Source organism: Drosophila guanche, unplaced genomic scaffold, assembly GCF_900245975.1.
Source record: "Drosophila guanche unplaced genomic scaffold, DGUA_6, whole genome shotgun sequence".
Taxonomy (NCBI): domain Eukaryota; kingdom Metazoa; phylum Arthropoda; class Insecta; order Diptera; family Drosophilidae; genus Drosophila; species Drosophila guanche.
This window is the reverse complement of record NW_022995743.1, coordinates 3,568,765-3,587,886: the sequence shown is the minus strand read 5'-3', so window position 1 is coordinate 3,587,886 and position 19,122 is coordinate 3,568,765. Positions and strand designations below refer to the sequence as shown.

Sequence of the window (19,122 nt, the reverse complement as noted above, 5' to 3'; positions counted from 1 at the left end):
ATTCGGACCGATGGGGAAGTATTATGCAAAGCTTTCCCAAGGGTGCTTCCTGCATGTTACAGCCAATTTCCGATGCGCAGCCCTTTCCTTCTCTTGATCCTCAGTGCACCCATTTGGCACGTACTGTAGGCCAGCCTTCTGGCCTTTGCTGTACTTGAAATCCAACAAAAATAAATGCTGATATTTTTATTTACTGTGAATTCGTGGCGGCTTTTTTTCTGAATATAAATTGAGTTGTCGCGACGGCTGCCCGCCCTCCCCGCGTACAGGTTTGGGACATGGAACGATCCTACAATTAATTTCGATTCGCATTGACGAAAAAAAATACGCAAAAGCGTACTCGAATGCTCCAACGAATGCTACACATAAAGAAAGATAAATATATATAATGTAATTCAAGTGAATGAGGGATACGCGCTGGGTACTCCACTCGCATGCTCATTGTTTCTGTTGTTGCCTTTTTGCCTTCATTTTTGGCAGCTTTTTATTTTTATTTTGTTGTGTGCAGGGAAATAACAATCATTAGGAGTGTTGTGCGAAAAAATTCAATGAGCATTAATCGAGACACGTGTTGATGGCTTAGCGACTTGCAGACCCCGCAAAGGGTGGGATGTATACATTACATAAGACACACAGCGGTACGCATGAGACGCTGTGGAAGGAAGGTAAAGGTCAGCCATTGGGCCATTGCAATTTTGTTTGGGGTTTGGTTTTGCTTTTGGCTGCTCGAGATTGATGTATCAATCGATTAATTAGAGCCCTTGAGAAGGCAAGGTCAGTGTCGCAGAGCACACATAATGGCAGGAATAGCAACAGATATGCCATTAATCTTTAAGGCTGCCACAATCTCGTACCAATTACGCATACGCAGCGTATGGCCTACAACAAAATTCAAGCAAAACTAAAGCATACGAAACTTGTGCTTTTTATTAGAATTCCCATCAGGTTTAGCATTTATTGTGGCTTTGTTATTCTTTGTTGTTGCTGGCCGGCAAGAAACAAAATCGTTAGAATTCTTGTGTGGCTTTGTTGCTGTTCTTGGTGCTGGCCAAAACGGTCGTTGACCCCTTGGGCTCAAGGTTAAATGCTGATGCGTAATAAGCCAACAACAAAAGACGCTTCACACTTTTGTGGCTCAAAACGTGTCGCGGCGGTTGGTGTTGCCAACAATCAGAAAATGAATGAAAATTATGCGAGAGTCGAGGTATTCGGAATACCCTCAACGATCGCTGCGAATGGAAATAGAATCCAATAGCTCTAGCAACTCGTTGTACCCCTCTTTTTGTAGTGTATTAAAAGTAGTAATAATAATTATAGAACAACACAAAACAAGACCTGTGCGTGTGCTCTCTCTCAATCTTTGCTATTTGTAAAGTTTTACCATAGAATAGATTGGTGGTGGACGCAAAGGGGTGTGTGTCTGGGAGCGGCTCTAGAATCGTAGAATCCCATTTCTACCAGTTTTCGGTTTCCATTTCTGCTGCGTCAGCGCACACGCGATTTCTACGCGAATAAGTGTTGTTTTTATTATTATTATTATTATTATTTTATTTTGTGGTTGCCTTCCCATTTCTGGTTCTATTTTCTTTTGTCATTACGTGGTCGAAATGATTATGATTATGATGTTGATTGTGATTATCATTCCCCCCAGTCCCTCAATGCCATAGCGAAATTACAATTTCTGTTTGCTTTGGAATGGTTTCCCCAGCCCGCCTCCCTCCCACACTTTTATTGTCGATTTTAAGCCATGTGTGAGCCTGGCTTTTGTTCTCTTTTTTCTTGTTTTTTCTGCTCTTTATTATTATTTTTTTGGTTGGAGCCTTTGTCTAAACAAAAATGATTATTTTCCATTTTCTGCGAACGTGTGTTTGTTTTTTTTTCTTCTATTATATTAACAATGCCGCAATCAAAAGTGATTTATTAAATTTTCTAACAATTTTTGTTGGCCAGCCATTCTCTTTTTTTTTGTTGTGCTGTTGGCTGCTGAAATTTAAGTATGTTTTTCCATCTTCTTTAGCTGCCAGAACGTTTGTTGCCTAAGTCTTTTGTTTTTGTTTGCATTTAATTTAGAATTGAGTTGGAGCTGCCCGACGCTCTGAGGTTTCATATATATCCATAAAGGTGATAGTTTTTCAGTGAATATTCGCACGACTTTCGACTGATAGCAAAGCTATTCTTTTAAATTAATCAATTACCCAAAAATTAAGAATAATTATTCTACAATTTGCAACCATAATTTCAATTATTTGTACTGCCCAAAGAGAAATCAAATTCATAGAAATTAGTCATCAAATCACGAAAACGCTTTGGCAGCACAAAAGTTGGATTCGATTGGAATGGAATTAATTGAGTTGCAAAAATAATGAATCTACGAATAATAAAAGGAACCTTTTTCTGGCTCATACTTCCCTTTTCCAATTTAGATCTCGAATCTAAGAGAGAGAGAGAGAGTTAATATCTTCAGCGTTGTTCAGCGCTGCATTGGAGCAACTCTAGGCTGTTATTTTGGGCTGACTGTCGTCACAGAATGCCGCATTGAGCGTACCTTTCCCCCTTGCCCGTTGCCCGTTGCCTGCTACGATCAAGATCAAGCCACCTGCCAGCGACGAGGATCGGATCAGGGATCAACCGGAACCAGACCCAAAATACGCATTTCCAATGAGTTGGCCCTTGCCAGCGGCAGTGGCAACAGCAGCCGTCGGTCGCTTGACTAAATTTATTTCAATCCTTTAAGCACTAATTTTAAATTAGATTCCAATTGCTGCCGTCTTCTGTCTTCTGACTTCTGCCTTCTTTTTGCTTTGTGCCGTCGGTTTCGATGGCAGCTGTTGCGGTCTCCATCTGCTGCGAACTTTTGGCTCTCTACTCAACGATCTACGGCGGCTCCTTGTTCTCCTGCTCCTGCTTGTCGGACGTTTGTTTATATTTTTTAAGTAGTTTGCAAATGTTTCAGATCCTTTTCCTTTGTGTGGTGCTGCTTGGCGATTTTTATCGAGTTTGAAAATTTAATTGGCATCAGCGCAAAATACCGAAACAAAGCCCAAAAAATAAAAAAAAAAGAGCAGCCAAATGCAAAGCATTTTGCTTGCAATTTCCCTCGCTCTGCTCGCGGGTCTCTCTCTGTCTCTGTCTTATCTTCATCTGACTAATAATTGGCTTTCGGACATAGAGGAGAACATTATTCATTCGCACACGCAACCCAATGTCAAAGTGGATCATTCAATTACTCATCCCACTGGCATAAATATGCCTACACACTCGGCTATCAAATTCGTTTATATTCGCATATTACGCATACGCACTGTGAGTGGAGGAAGGCCGAAAATGAAGCATTATTAATGACACGAACACTGTTGACGGCTCACGCAACGCAAAAAGTGTTTAAGACTGGGACAATTTCCACTGTCTTCAGCCTCTTGAATGTGCGGAAAGGACTAATACAACGCTGGTTGGGGTTTGGCGGGCAAACATTAAAGTTTAGTGTCCTTAAAGGGTGTTTGAATTGAGTGGAAGAAGTGTTTACTTGGTAAGGCATAACTGAAGTTCTTTAGTTGCTGAAATAGCACTTTAGAATGATTTTAGAGAAACATTTCTGCTCTTCCTTCTTTCTTCTCTCTGTTGTGTGTTTGATTAATTAGTGGCACATACTTGGGGCGTGACAGTCTCGCAGTCTCGCTGAAGGAATGGCCAAATGCCATGCAACACATGACTAACGAAGTGATAACCCAAAAAAAAAGAGAAGAAAGCCGACAACATATGTAAAATGTGACGGGAACAGGGCCAGCGAGAGGCAGGAAAGAACTTTGTGGACTTTGCATTCATTTGACTTTCGATGCGGCCTGACTCTGACTCGCTTGCATTTCAACATTCAACATTTCCAAATTTGTACACACCCAACAAAAAGAAACAGCGAGCACAGACAACAAACAATTTTTAACAAGAAAAACGCATTTTTGAGACGGGTTGGGTAGTGGTTTTTAAATGGAAAGGAGCGTTTGCTGTGTTCTCTTCGAAATGCATTGCCAGTCAACGCTGAAATTGAATCATTTGACAAAGCCTCTCGCCAGAGACGAAGGACCTTTGGGCAGAAATGCAAATGGTGCGTTTAGGTAGAAGCGAAACACTTTGACCCAATCTTAAGTGAAAAAGTTGTCGCAGCCAGAAAGAGGAGAGAGAGAGAAGCAGAGAGGGATCGGGATCTCCTTCGTTTCGTGAGTGTGTATGCAAAAATATGCAGGGCCGCCCAATAAATCAAATCTTGTGGCTCATTTGGCATTTATTTGAGACTTCGCCCTCTGTCCATGCCCAAACATATCTACATATATGCATGTGTGTACAAGGAGGGGACTCTCATATCTTGCTGCTTTTTTCGGGGTTTACGTCAAATGCAAAGCAGAGAGCAGAGAGCAGAGACGGCAGAGGCGGAGAGTCATTAAAATGCGCACACACTTGAGGAGAGAAGGAGAATTTGTCGCTTGTTTGGTTTGCTCTGCCCAGCGAGTGACAAATTTGTTGGCTTTTGCGTTTACATTAAACAAATTTCGCATGTAGATATATGGAGGTGAAAAGAATAGGCAGCAAAAGGCAGGAAACAAGCAAAGAGTCGTACCCTTTATCTAAGACTTTCAAGAGGTTTTCCCATGACTCTGCGGGCACGGTGAAATTTTGATTTTGCCAGCAAAAAATCAACGTAAAACGAGAATTGAAATTCTAAACGAATGGCGAATTGGCGGCTCTCCGAATTGCTTTTGCACACAGGCAACGGGGGGAGGGGAGTTTGGAGCGGATGTGGAAAGTGTTGAACCACAGACCTCGGCTGTTCCAGAGGGTATTAATTGGAAGACTTTGTTCAATTGAAGATGCATCCAGTGTGCGCTTAAAATTTGCAGACACACTTTGATTGATCGCACGTAGAGGAATGTCTTTTGTTTGAATCTTTTCTTTCTTGTTCCACAGCGAATTAAGGAAGAGCTTACGAGAGTTGTGTTTGATTTTTGTGCCTCAAATCCTTCAGCACTCATTGTGCAAGGGTATGGGCCATGGCTATGGGCCTTCCTCCCATATTTTTTTTGATTTTTGCACAGCAGGCAGTTTAGTTGTTTATGTTGCTGTTACTTTTTTCTCGTGGTTTGTCGCTGGCTAAAATAATATTTTTACTCCGTTTTTTTCTTGCTTTTAATACACGTACGAACGCGTGTGTGTGTGTGTGCTGGATATATTTTCTGTCAGTTGTTGCCAAAAACAACGAGGAAAAAAGCTCATAAATTCCATTAATCATTTTGCAAAAAAATAAAAGAAAGAAGAAAAAAACACACACAAAAAAGAGCGAGGCAAAAAAATGTTGTTGTTGTTGGAAGAGCAGAGGGAAGCCAAGTTCAATAGAACTTGTTTCGAATTTAGTGCCTAAAACACTAATACAGCGAGCCGGCTAAGACGCAACTTGGCCACCATGACGGAGCAATTTGGGGAGGCGGAGGCCAGCAGGGGGGGGGGGGGGGGTATGGTTAGCCATGATCATGCCTTGAGGCTCGTTTCGAGACGGAGACGGAGACGGAGACCGAAGCTTGGAGCATGCGACTAGCGCGAAACTTGATTAAAAATTCAAGGCCATGTTGTGGCACAAACGAACGAGCATTTGAAACGAGCCAAACGAAACGAAAGCACGTAGACGAGAGGCGAGCAGCAGCAGCAGCAGCAGCAAGTCTCAACCAGATCCACAGATCATGTGAGACGAGAGACCCGTGTGTGTGTGTGGAGTTGTTGCCGTAGTTTAGAAAGCGGCAAATGCAGCTGCCACTAGCCAGATACCAATACCAGCCAAAGATACAGATACTTCAGTGTTGCCCCAGAGATTTGCAGCCAGGCTGGCAGCCCCACTGCACTTGCAGTGCAAACTGCAATGGTTTCCATTTTACTTGTGGCAAATGCTGTTTTCCCTCTCTCTGGCTTTTCATTTTCCCTGGCTCCAGATGGTTGAATTATTTTTGCTTTGCTATTTCTGTTTTGTCTCCGTCTCTGTTTCCATCTCCATCTCCATTTTGATTTTATTTTCATTCATTGTGCTTAATTGGACTCCATTTAATTGGCCGGCAGGTGAGCCAAACGGGTAGCCATAGATGACAATTAGCGGCAGAGACACGGAGACCTCAAGACAGTCCATTCAAGTTGGAGCCAGTCTGTGAGGCTGCCAACTTGCCTCAAATCAAATGTTAGTTCTGCGAAAAGTGGCAGCCACAAAGCGGACTCTTCAGCAAGCCAGTTTTCCCCATTTAATGGGCAAACTGTTTGTTCCCTTTGCTACTTGCAACCAATTGAAGCACTGCGCGTGAAGTGTTCTCCCTCTCGCTCCTCCTCTGGAACAATTACTCGCTGGGGCTCTACCCATTAATTTATCATTTGACATCAAGCTCTACTCCCTCCACTTCGTGTTGGCCATTTGCCTGGGCCATTCCAGAGTACTTGACAGCTTTAATAGCTCCATGGCAGGGGCAATCTTGAGAGCCATCTAAGCCCACCGCCTGCCTTTTGCCACTCCACTCTAGACTACTTTTGTAGGGGTTTTCGTCTTGCCCTGATGATGATGCTACTCTACCACTACACTACACTACACTACACTGCTGATGATGATCGCATGTTTATAAATAGTTGAAATGTCGATTTCGGAAAGGTTCCCCCAAGCTTACTTGGGCTGTGCCGCCCGTTCTCGCGCCTCGCGCCTCGCCTTGGGGCTTGGGTTTCGTTTTACCCAGGCCGAGAAAATCGTTTGACTGTGGAGAGCTCTGTGTGGGGCTCTGTAATTAAAGTAACCAGCGGAAGTGTGGCGAGCTGTGAAGTTTAGGCCCTGTGGCAGTGGCTTTTGCTGCTTTTGCTGCTTTTGCCGCTGCGGAAATGTAACAAGAGAGCTGTGCACTAGGTCGAGCATTATTCCACACCAAACATAACTACAATTCTAGATCAAGTTTACCATAACGCTGCTAACCCCTCTGTCTTTTGTTCCTCTCTGCACAGCAAAATATATATCGCAAAATGAGAGAGCAGGTAAGGCCCACACACAGTGGGCCACTGTAGCTACAATATCCCTAGATATATCTTGGTTTTGTGTCTGTCTGAAGTTATCTTTGGCAATTGACTCCCACACGCCACAGCTGCCCCTTTGCGCAATTTCTTTTCGCACGAGAGAAAGAGCCAAAAACAGGCCAGAAAAAAAAGCAAATTTTGACAGTTGGACGACTGAAATCCTATGACTGACAAGTTGCCCCTTGACATACATTTTGTCATAGCAACAACGGAAAAAAAATAAATGTAATAAACTGCTTTCAATATAACAAAACAAAAGGCAAAAATATGCTCAACAATTGGCACAAAACCGAAATTGTTGCCAACAAAAAAAATGGAAAGAAAAGGAAACTTTTGCGAGTACAAACAACAGATGTAGAGGCAGCATCGGTTGTGGCACAAATGGGGCTATTAGGATTAGTTCATAATAAAAGAGGTGGCAAATGGGGGTGTGGATAATGATTACCAATGGGAAGTTATAGTGGAAGAAGATCCATGAATATCATGGAATAACATCAAATACACAAAGCGGAAGTTGGCATTGAATAAAACATGAAAATGTTTGGATCAAGGTTTTAAATCCATAACATGTACACAGAGAGACATCTTTTAGCGACATTTCAGCTATCTATTTCCTAGATATTGTCTCAACATTTTGCGTTTCTTTAAAGATCCATAAATCAATTCCAAATGTGCCATCAACAGACTTCTGTGGCACTTAATAATTATAATTCATGTTGATGTGGAGACAAAATGAATACAAAATCTAAGACAAAGTGCTTTTAATGGCTGCCAGAAAGGGTCACAAAGATTGCCACGATAAACCGAAGCTGTCACAGCAGAAAGTCCTAGCAGAAAGATAAAGCCATGAGGGTCTTAGGTTTTCGATGTGTCTTGCATCTATAACTCTAAGAAATATCTTTGTAAAAATCAGGGAATGTGATTTAAGAAATTTCTAAGCCAAGAACTAAGAATGGCAAATGATTTGTGGATGTTTTCCAGAGTTTATTCTACATTGGAACCATGGCACCGGTTCGCTTCTACCATTATGGGGGGCATGGCACTGGTCCGTCACCTGATATACTCACTCGAGCAAAAAAGGGGTCGTCAGTCGGCTGCCGCTTCAGCGTTGTCAGAGTTGTCTCAATTGGATTATAGCACAGGTATTTTGCACTCAATTTCCAGTGAATTTCGCCTGGCGCTGCAAAATCCAACAAATTCCTGGAAATTCATTTTGTAATATCGAGCGAGAGTGCTCCGCGGCTCCTCCTCTCCTCCTCTCCGCTTACCCTTCCCAAGAGCGCACCAAAATATATTTTCGGTTGCGCTTTTTGCTCGTTTTACAACCAAAGGCGACGCTGTAATGTAATACGCCATACAGCCAGCCCCCTGGCTGTGGGGCTTTTTTTTTTCTGCTGCACTCGACAAAAGAATTTCCCACAATGTCAAGAGCCGGACGAAATTGCGCATACGCACAGTTAGCCACGGCCACCGCCGGCGACTGCTGCTCGGCTCTGCTCTTTGCCTGTGTGTAGCAAGTGAAGCATCGAATGTGTCTGCTTGGTTTGCCGCAAACAGAGACGCTTCTTCCTCCCATGAAAATTTGTATAAACAATTTTTGTTGTGTCTTTGGGTGCAGTTCAATGCCTTGCGGCTGAGCGAAAGGTAAGAGAAATACCATGGAAAAGCGCCAGCAACCGAATTCGGTGTCAATGTTAAAGGGGGGGGAACGTGAGAGAACGCGCATACAAATTTCGAGTGTTGTGCAATGGGAACACACTGGGAGCACAGCTTTTCTTTCGATTTAGCAACGTTTGAAGTCTGTAAGTCTAGCATTTTGCATCAGTAACTCTTCGTCCAACGTGCTGCATCCCCCTCTTAGTCTCCTCTTTCGTCAGCTGTCACTCGGTATAAACATTCATTTGGATCCCATTGAATGCATTAACTGAAGCCGAGTCGCGGCAGACGACTCTCCCCCTTTCGTGCGCCCCCTTTTCGCCGCTTGTCAAGTGACGTAAATGACTTCAAGGACGCACAGTACGCCCGTGGTCGTCGACAGAGACAGTTGTAATAGTAAAAGAGACAGCAGAGACAGTCGCTCAATAAAAATCACTGACCAGCAACAATGCGAATGATATTTAATAAGTCTGCAGTCAAGACGAAAACAAGTCCCAGACAATGGCGGCGAGCTGTACTGTAGACTGGAGTGCTGGTATGGGTTGGGTTGGGTTGGGTTGGGGATGCTGTCGGACAACATGTTGATAATGTAATAACAATAACAGTAAAATGGAAATAACAGAGAGCCAGACAAGGGCTGGCTCAGCGCAGGGTGTGCCCCGGAGAAGATGGAAGGATGGAGCAAGAGCGATGCCATAGCTGAGTGCGGACTAAAGAGCAACTAAAATGGACTTTTACCTACCCCAACAAGGTCGACTTTAAGCCTCGACTATGCAGCTGTACCTCGTGCCGTTCTCGATTCATTTCGTTTCGTTTTTATTTGTATTTCTGTTGATTTTTTTGTTCACATTTAATTAAAAACTTCCGTTCGCTGAAACTCCAATAGAGGCAACAAGAAACAACTCCAATGTGAACGAGAACGAGAACGAGAACAAGAACAAACTGCACTTGAGTAAGAGTTTGTGCGCATGATTTTGCATATAAAAACCAAGAAGAATGCTTCACTGCCTCCTCGCATTAATCACTGTGCAAGAGGAGTGAGGAGTGGATGAAAATGAAAAATATTGCTATACTTTCTGCGGGTATTATTTCTGCCGTTTTTTCGCATATTATAAGTAATATTAGCTACAAGATTCTACGGGGCAAGTGTGGAAAATGTTTAATAATTACTCCACCTATGACGATTCTCTTTGCGACGTTGCCAAACTTCAGAACAGCACCCATCAACATACATTAGAGGCTTCACACACCATCCAACCATCCATCCCATCCAATCCAATCCATCTCTGAGAAAAGACACGATGCGATGCGACTGACTGTGACTGACTTTTTGTTGTTGTTTCATTTTTTTGTTGCTTGCTCTGAAACTTCTTCATTTCTTTTGCTCATCTATTTTAGCGCTCATTCTTGCGCTGTTTATTTGTTGTTTTTTGCCAGCCTTTCTTTTCGCTTTTGTGTTTCTTAATGGCTTCACTCCATTGCCATTTGTTGTGCTGTGCGCTCGCTCCATTGTTCGGATATGGAGCTCCTCCCTGTTGGCACTACCACCGCTACCACCTCCCGCAGAATCTGACTATGACTTCTGTCTGTCTGTCTGAATGCCCAGTGTTGGTAAGCGCACATGGTTACGTTATGTAAAACACATGCATGTTGTTCATAGAAAGCAGATTGTAAACAACCCACAGAGCTCCACATATGCATACATGAATGTACATAGCGAGTGGATATGATGTTGCATGCAAATGAATACACGTGCACAGCAGCGGGGCGAGGTGGCTCCCAGTAGGGCACTGGCAGGGGGAGAAGAGCGCTCTGATGGATGGTTCAGCGGCTGTGTAACAGAGCCTTAACGATTGTATGTAAATATGTGCATATTTATGTACATGCTTGGCGAGTTCATTAACAGAGTTCACAGCGACAGGGGCAGTGTTGGTGAATACCAGGTGAAGCGTAAAGTTGTAAAATTCAAAGAGAAATCACAATTTAGTGCAAAATTCAATCATGCTGCTCCGGCCTAATGGTATTTCCCCTTGAAACATTTACAAATGGAAACGGAAACCACTGCAAGTCGCCATCCTTTCGCTTGGCAGCCATGTTTAAAATGGCGCGGGATCTGCTTCCGCTTTTAGGGGGTGCATCTCTGGTAACTGAATCTCCTGTCGAGACTGCAAACCTGCAACAGAAAGAAGCGGCGGCCGTTGAGTGGAGGAGAATGCGTTCCGAAACACACGAAAGGTCATGCGACGACCCTCGTCTAAATGTCGACCTGTGCTCAAAGTAGGTTAAAAAGCATTCTGCGGCTACCTTGCAACCCTGTTGTGTCCCTGTCCCTGTCTGTGGCCCCTCGTGCTGCCTTGGCTGCTGGTCAAAGCGTGGACTGGGTAGTAGCGACAGCGATCCCCAGGAGGCAACATGCCAACGAACTGAAAAAATCAATTTTTCTGCCTTGTAAACTCAGCACAAAGTCGGTTGGGACCCCAAAGGGATGGGTGGTGGTTGGTGGTTGGTGTGTGCTTGGTTCTGGGGTGGGTGGGAACGTGACTAACAACTGAGAAACTCGTGCAAAATAAATTGCAGCCTTGCACTAGAACCCCATGTTGCCCATGCACCGTGCCTGCACCTCTCACCCACCCAGCCAGCCGTTGGGGGCACACAAAAACGTGTGCAACCCCAAACAACAGAGAGAGAGAGAACGAAAGAGAGACCCAAGGAGAGAACTGCAGAGAAGAGTGCATCGGACATGCGCTGGCTTTGGTACAGTTTTTCAGCTCTAGATTCATGTACGTTTGCCGTTAGCACTGCACTGCCATCAGCTCCCTGTGCTTGGTGCTGGACTGTGGGCATTTGTTGATTTTAGTCTTAACTACTGGGGCGGGCTGGCCATCACAAATCATCCTACAGCTGAAGGCTGTAAAGCCAAAGCCACAGCCACAGCCACAGCCAAAGCCAAAGCCAAGGTGGATACACACCCCCAGGGTGCCATCTGCCCTGCCCGAGTGGCAAAGCTCCCCACTGGTATTTGGTGGTTAGTTTTGTTTGGGCCCTCTCAATGTGTTTTGATTTAGGGTCGTCGGCTTTCGCTTATGTAATCGGCCTGCAATGCTTTCGTAGGCCCTGGGTCAACAAAATATACAAAGGATATGCAGAAAATGTGTCAATGATTTTTGACTCGACTCCGAGCTAGACTTATTATGTATGTAGATCCTTATGTATCCAAGTAGATTCAAAAATGGTAGTTGTTGGATTTGTGGGGAGGGAATGGGATAGATGAAAGAGAAACTTGAGGCAATAATGGATAAATATTTAAGCTGTGTTAGGCTAAGCAGCCGAGTTCATAATTTATACACAATGAGTGAACAATATTTCTGTCTACTTCTCAAGACTAAACCAAACGGAAGTAAATTGCATTCTACAGTCCCCTTGCAGCCCTTTTGCCATGCAATTCTAACCCCAAAATGACATAAATAACAATTCTGGATGATTTGCAGCAAGATATATGATGTCCACAATGAATGTGGCGCCAAGGAAAAGCCATAAAATCAAGGCAGTTCCAAGTCCATGCCGGAGCAACCCCTGGCCATAGCCAACCCATTGAAGGAGTTGGCTCTATAAATATGTATGGGCATTATTGAGGAAGGAGTGGTACCCTTATTTGAGAAATGTAATGAATAGCGTTCCACCTTGTAATCGATGGTTACCACAATTCAACACTTGGGATATTTGAGAAAAGCTTTAAGGCTTAAACTTCCCTTCTCTCTTTCAATCTCTCCCTCTGCTTGTATGAATAAGAGAAATATATATTTGTCTTTCATATCGTACATCCACAAAAAAAAATAAAAAACCAACTGCAAATCGTACAAGCAAACTTTGCACCCCATTCCCCGTCGCCTGCTACAACATCGACTCCCTCGTTCGACTAATATATACCCTGTACGATGGGGATCCGAGAGGTGGAGTAAATGCACGCCGCTGGGAGAGAGGTGTGTGGGAGCGAGCGGCAATGGATTTTATTTGTTTTGCTTTTCAGTGCAACAGAAGGCGCTATTTGCACAGAGTCCGGCCCCATCCCTAGCTCTCCTATAGCTTGCTGCTCCGCTCCACACAGTTCTTCTTTCTTCTCTCTTTTTTTATGCATACACAAAAAACAAGCCGCTTAAAAATATTGCACTGCTGCAGAAGCACAAACACACACACTCACACAGAGAAACGCTGCCTTAGAATAGAGAAGCACACAGAAAAGTACAAAAACAGCAACAAGAAAGAGCTTCATTTCTTTGCCAGGCACAAAAACAAAATAAAAATGTGCGAAATAAAATGCAGAAAAGACCGTATAAAATGAAATGCACGCAAACGGCAGTGGGGGCTGCAGAGGAAGACGCGAAGCAGCAGCAGCAGAAGGGAGAACTTACCTATACCACGCTGAAAAAGAGTGTGCGACATGCAATAGCCCCCCACCACCTCCCTCTCTCACTCGCGCACACACCAGCACGTGGAACTGCATTGCACGAGAGGGAAGCAGGAGATGAATAGAGAGAGAGAGGCAACGTTAGCAGAAGCAGCAGCAGCAGCGCTGCTTGCAGTGACAGTGGCAATGCCAAAGGCAAACTGCATATTTTTCGAGGCCTACATCAACATTTTTAGCTTTTGTTGAGCAAGGGCGCGTACAGAGTGCAGGCAGAGGGAGACACAGCGAGAGCGAGAGAGTGCATTGTCAGAGAGCGAGAGAGCTCGCTCAAGCAAATGCAAGAGAGCGCTCCTCTGGTGGTGCTGCTGCACTGGCTAGAGCTAGCTGCATTTTTTCGGCTAGAGCTAGATTCAGTTTTTTGTGGGAATTGGAAAAAGAGTGCGACCCCTATAAAATGCGTGAATATTTTAAAATTCTCAATAATAGTACTCCTCAAATCCATTTACCTTAACATTGTAATGGTTATTTTTTGACTTTTTCTTAATCTCTGCTGCACATCTATTTAGCGGGAATAAAGCTACGGTCGCAGCACTGTCTTTGCTCTGGCTGCAGCCGCCACTGCCTCTGCTCTCTGGCCAAAGTTTTGCTTTTGTGTTTGGCCGTAGCAATGGTTGCTGCCTCTGCCACTGCCTCAGTTTACATGGATTATGTGGGTATGTAGTGCGGCGGCAGAGAGCAAGCACAATAACACAATGAACTCCAAATGTGGAAGCTCCGGAGGGGGCCAGGGCAGGCGAACGGCTCGGCGCGAGAGGCTAACGAGATGGGTGGACCTCCCTCCCGGGGGTGGGTGTCTTTTGTGTTGTGTTGCCGTTTTGGCTTCCACGTTTTTTTCCCATGCATCCATTCTGCTTTTCTGTTTCTGGTTCTGCTTCTGCCTTTGTTTCTTACTTCATGGCGTTCGTTCCGTTTCGCTTCGTTCTGTTGTGCTTTCCACTTGCTCCCCCTTCCCTTTCCTTTTATACTTTGCTCTTGTGCCCATCTCTCTACTCCCTTCTTGCATTGCGTGAAACTGTCTTTTCATCAGTGAACAATTAAATGTGGCTCCACTGTGCATGTGTGTGTCTTTTTGCTGTTTATACCCTTTAAGAGGGTATAATTCGACACTGCCAGGAATGGATCAAAACGTCCTCAAGGGTATAAGAGTGTTCTTCCATCGAAGCCAAACGTTCATTATGCATATCAATGGTGGCGTCTGTTTAGTAATAAATGCAGTCATAAAGTAGATAATGCAGTTCCTCTAAAACCAACAAACATGATCCATGGGATCGTTGGAGATCTCACCCCTTTCTCATTTCATTCAAGGCCTGCCATTGTCAAGGGGAGAGCTGGGAGAGAGGAGAGTCGTTTGGCCAGTAGCAGCAGGTTTTTACTTTTAGCTACACGATTTCCCTGCTGCCACAGCGATTTTCCACATACACATCTACATACATGTGTATTTCTACTCTCACACACACAGAGCTTTAGTGCAGTGAAAATGCAGTCATGGTGGCGTCTCCTCCACATTTCCACGAGTCGCTGGAGCAGACAAAGTTTGCCTGACGCCGTCGCTTATTTCATTTTCTTTTCTTTTTGCTATCGCTTTTCCTTCCTCTCCATCTCCCCCTTCACCTCTGCCTCTTCCTGGCGGTGGCAGTGAAATTGAAACGCCAGCAATGCAGCGACGCAGTGACGCAGCGACGTCGTTTGGTTGGAGGGAAAGTAGCTGCAGGCGGCGCTGCATTCGGCTGCAGCCCACAGTGGACTCGAAGAACAAGACAGCGGGGCGTTTGTATGAGCAATGATTTAAGGCGAATGTTTGTGGGAATGTGAGACGGGGTGTGTGGGGTGTTCCAGAGAGTGGCTGCAGCGGGGGGCTGGACAGTGGAAAAGTGTGTTAGGCCGACAATGCACTGCGTTGCACTCGGCTGCAGTGTGTGGCAGCAAGTTGGAACGAGGATGAGGTGGCAAGAGAAAAAAGGAAAATGAGAAGCAATAGAAGCACAAACAGTTGCCGCAGGCAGAACAAGGAGCGAGCTGGGAAAGCGGGGAAAAAGCTGTGGCGCACTTCTGGCCAAGTGGCGTCTTTGCCGCTTCTTGGCTTCTTCTTCTTCTGATTCGCCTGGTGTTACTTCTGCCCCCCCACTGCTCAGACAAGTGTCTAAGCCGAGTTGCGTCTTGTCTGCCATCTGCCACTGCCACTGCCCCTCTCTTTCTACTGTCATTGTCATTGCAGTTGCAGAGGCAACACGCCTCTTTGTCGTATCTTTTTATCCACTTATGTGCCACCAACACCCATTTACCACGCCACCATACCCGCTCCTACACCCTGTGCTCCTGCACTCCTGTCGTTAGTGTCTTTGTGGGGGAAACTTGCACTTGATATTCTTTTTATCTCTCTCTCCTTTTGTGTGGAACGTGACTATTTGTATAATGTATCTCCGAAACTCCCGCTATTCATAGCTCGCCAACTCCCACGTCCCTCTTCTACACCACCCTGAAGTTAAGCAGCAGAAATCTGTCCAAACATAATCGATAACGGGACTCGATTGGTTGCTACAGAACTTATTACAGGCGAAACTCAAAGTACATGTGTGGGAAGAATTACCATCGGAATCTGTGGATATTTGAAAATATTGCCACACCGTTTGCTGTGTAATAGATTCCACATGGAATCCACATCACTTGATATGTTTGTGGAAAACGTAATCGGATGCTTTTGCTTCTGAATAATTCGCCCAGAACTGGATCATGGAACTCGCCTTGGTGGGCCTTTCTATGGGTCTCGAACCTCCATCCAGCCGAGCATTCCTTCCATGCCAATCCATGGCGGATTTCAGTGTTGACTTTAGACTTTTCAGCTTCATTTCGGTGACGGTGACTTTGAGCGACAACGTTAATTGAATTTTAAATTTTGTGTTCTCTCACAGTGTGTGTGGTGGTGTGGTGTGGCAGGGAGGGTGGACAGAGCCAAGCCCCGTTTTGTCTGTTATCGGATACAGAAACGCACACACAGATGATCGGAATTGGAGTTTAGCAAAGAAAAATGCAAATGTTCGCTCGGAGCACATAGAACTCGAAAATAACAAATGGAAAATTTATTTATTTGGGTTTCTTATGTTTTATGGAAGAGTTTTTAAACATTCTGACTTCACACAGAAAGAGAAAGAGATAACTAAATCCGATCTTTTCTCTTTTCCTTACCCCCCTACAGGTCGCGATGATCTCTCGCCCTCGAGCAGCCTGAACGGATATTCGGCGAACGAGGGCTGCGATGCGAAGAAGAGCAAGAAGGGTCCGGCGCCGCGGGTGCAGGAGGAGCTGTGCCTCGTGTGCGGTGACCGGGCCTCCGGCTACCACTACAATGCCCTCACCTGCGAGGGCTGCAAGGGCTTCTTTCGGCGCAGCGTCACCAAGAGCGCCGTCTACTGCTGCAAGTTTGGACGTGCGTGCGAGATGGACATGTACATGAGGAGAAAGTGCCAGGAGTGCCGCCTGAAGAAGTGCCTGGCTGTGGGCATGCGGCCGGAGTGCGTGGTGCCCGAGAATCAGTGTGCGATGAAGCGGCGCGAGAAGAAGGCACAGAAGGAGAAGGATAAGATGACCACCTCCCCAAGCTCGCAGCATGGTGGCAATGGCGGGGGTAATAGTGTGGGTGGCGGCTCCAGCGTTGGCGGCGGCAGCGTCGTTGGCACACACGACTACGTGAAGAAGGAGATTCTCGATCTGATGACATGCGAGGCGCCGCAGCATGCCACAATTCCGGTAAGTACACAGGATGGGAATGCCACAATTGATGCCTGACTGATCTCTCTTTTATTTTTACAGCTACTACCTGATGATATTTTGGCCAAGTGTCAAGCGCGCAATATACCTCCACTAACGTACAATCAGTTGGCCGTTATATATAAGCTTATTTGGTATCAGGATGGCTACGAGCAGCCATCCGAAGAGGATCTCAGGCGTATAATGGTGAGTAGAAGGAGGAAACCCCATCTAAAGGGAATAGATTCTAATGGATTCTTTGTATTTCTCACTCTCAGAGCACCCCGGATGAGAACGAGAGCCAAACGGATGTCAGCTTTCGACACATCACCGAGATAACCATACTCACGGTTCAGTTGATTGTCGAGTTTGCTAAAGGTCTACCAGCGTTTACAAAGATACCCCAAGAGGATCAGATCACGTTACTGAAGGTGAGTATACCCCAACACCACTCAATTACGATGCAGATTGAGGGAACTAACACCCTTTCTCCCTTTCTCCCTTCCTCCTTTAAGGCTTGCTCATCGGAGGTCATGATGTTGCGCATGGCGCGGCGCTACGATCACAATTCAGACTCGATCTTCTTTGCGAATAATCGGTCGTACACCCGGGACTCTTACAAAATGGCTGGTATGGCGGATAACATTGAGGATCTGCTGCACTTCTGCCGCCAGATGTTCTCGATGAAGGTGGACAACGTCGAGTATGCGCTACTCACTGCCATTGTGATCTTCTCGGATCGGCCGGGCCTGGAGAAGGCCCAGCTGGTGGAGGCGATACAGAGCTACTACATCGACACGCTACGCATTTATATACTCAATCGCCACTGCGGCGACACCATGAGCCTCGTCTTCTTCGCCAAGCTCCTCTCCATCCTTACCGAGCTGCGCACGCTGGGCAACCAGAATGCCGAGATGTGCTTCTCGCTGAAGCTCAAGAACCGCAAGCTGCCCAAGTTCCTCGAAGAGATCTGGGACGTCCATGCCATCCCGCCCTCGGTGCAGTCACACCTGCAGGCCCAGCAGGAGGAAAACGAGCGAATGGTGCGGGCGGAACGCATGCGCGGCGCCGTAGGTGGTGCCATTGCCGCGGGACTCGATGCCGACTCTGCTTCCACCTCACAGGCGGCGGCTGCGGCGGCCGCCCACCATCAGCATCAGCACCATCCGCTGCCCAATCACACGCTGCCGCTGTCGGCACCCCAACCGCAGCCCCAGCCCCAGCCCCAGGGCCAGCCCCAGGCTCAGCCTCAGCCTCTGTCTCTGACGCTGCCTCTGCCTCTGCCACTTCCCTCCGCCCCAGTCTCCGTCTCTGTACCCGCCACTGCCTCTGTGTCCGTTTCCGTTGTCGGCTCGGGATCCAGCTCCGGATCCGTGTCGGCCGTTAGCACCAGCAGCGATTACATCGGCGGCGTTGGTGGTGGCGGAGCCATGGGCCCCACCACAGCAGCAGCCACCTCCTCCACCAGCATCACGGCGGCGGTGCCCGCCAGCTCCACCACCGCGACGGTGGGCAACGGGGCGCCCGTCAGCATGTACGCGAATGCCCAGACGGCCATGGCACTGATGGGCGTACCGCTGCACCCGCATCAGGAGCAGCTAGTCGCCGGCGTGGCGGTCAAGTCGGAACACTCGACGACGGCATAGCCCCTGCTCCACCATCAGCAGCAGCACCACCACCACACCATCCTGCATGAGGTGGTGGGTGGAGTCCTGCTCGACTAGAGCTAGGACTAGGACAAGGAAAGGCAGCTGAAACACACTCTCACAGACATCCCGATCATCAGAGGGGGGATGGGATGCCTGCTCCTGATCCTGATGCCAGACGGAGGGAGGGATCACTGAAGGACAAGCGTAAAATGCAGTTATTTAGTTATTAAGTCTGCAAATATTAGCAATAAGTCATTATCCGTACAATATAACCGATAAACAAATTATTAACAATTACACAAATGCTAAAAAAACAACAACAAAAACAGAGAGGAGAGAGATGAATGGAAAAGCGACAGCGACAGAGAGAGAGAGAGAGAGAGAGGAAGAGACACACACTGAGTGGAGAAACAAATGAAAAAATTATGTGGATCGTGTGGCAGATTTTTTTCCGCCTCACAGTCAATTCTCGAATTTTGTTTTTCGATATCGAAATCGTCCTCCATTTCGAACAGAGTAGAGAGAGGCGAG

The 19,122-nt window shown here is 46.2% G+C and overlaps 1 protein-coding gene across 3 annotated transcripts in view; it reads left to right on the top strand.

Annotated features, from left to right (window-relative positions):
* LOC117589475 (ecdysone receptor) overlaps positions 1 to 18,919 on the top strand; it is a 64,964-nt gene extending 46,045 nt beyond the window's left edge. For all 3 annotated transcript variants that reach the window (XM_034281430.1, XM_034281420.1, XM_034281440.1), the window contains 4 exons: positions 16,392 to 16,942; positions 17,006 to 17,149; positions 17,221 to 17,373; positions 17,458 to 18,919. In XM_034281430.1, the coding sequence (XP_034137321.1) occupies positions 16,392 to 16,942; positions 17,006 to 17,149; positions 17,221 to 17,373; positions 17,458 to 18,588 (1,979 nt within the window). In that variant the 3' untranslated portion in view covers positions 18,589 to 18,919. The remainder of the gene's footprint in view (positions 1 to 16,391; positions 16,943 to 17,005; positions 17,150 to 17,220; positions 17,374 to 17,457) is intronic.
* Positions 18,920 to 19,122: the final 203 nt, after the last annotated feature.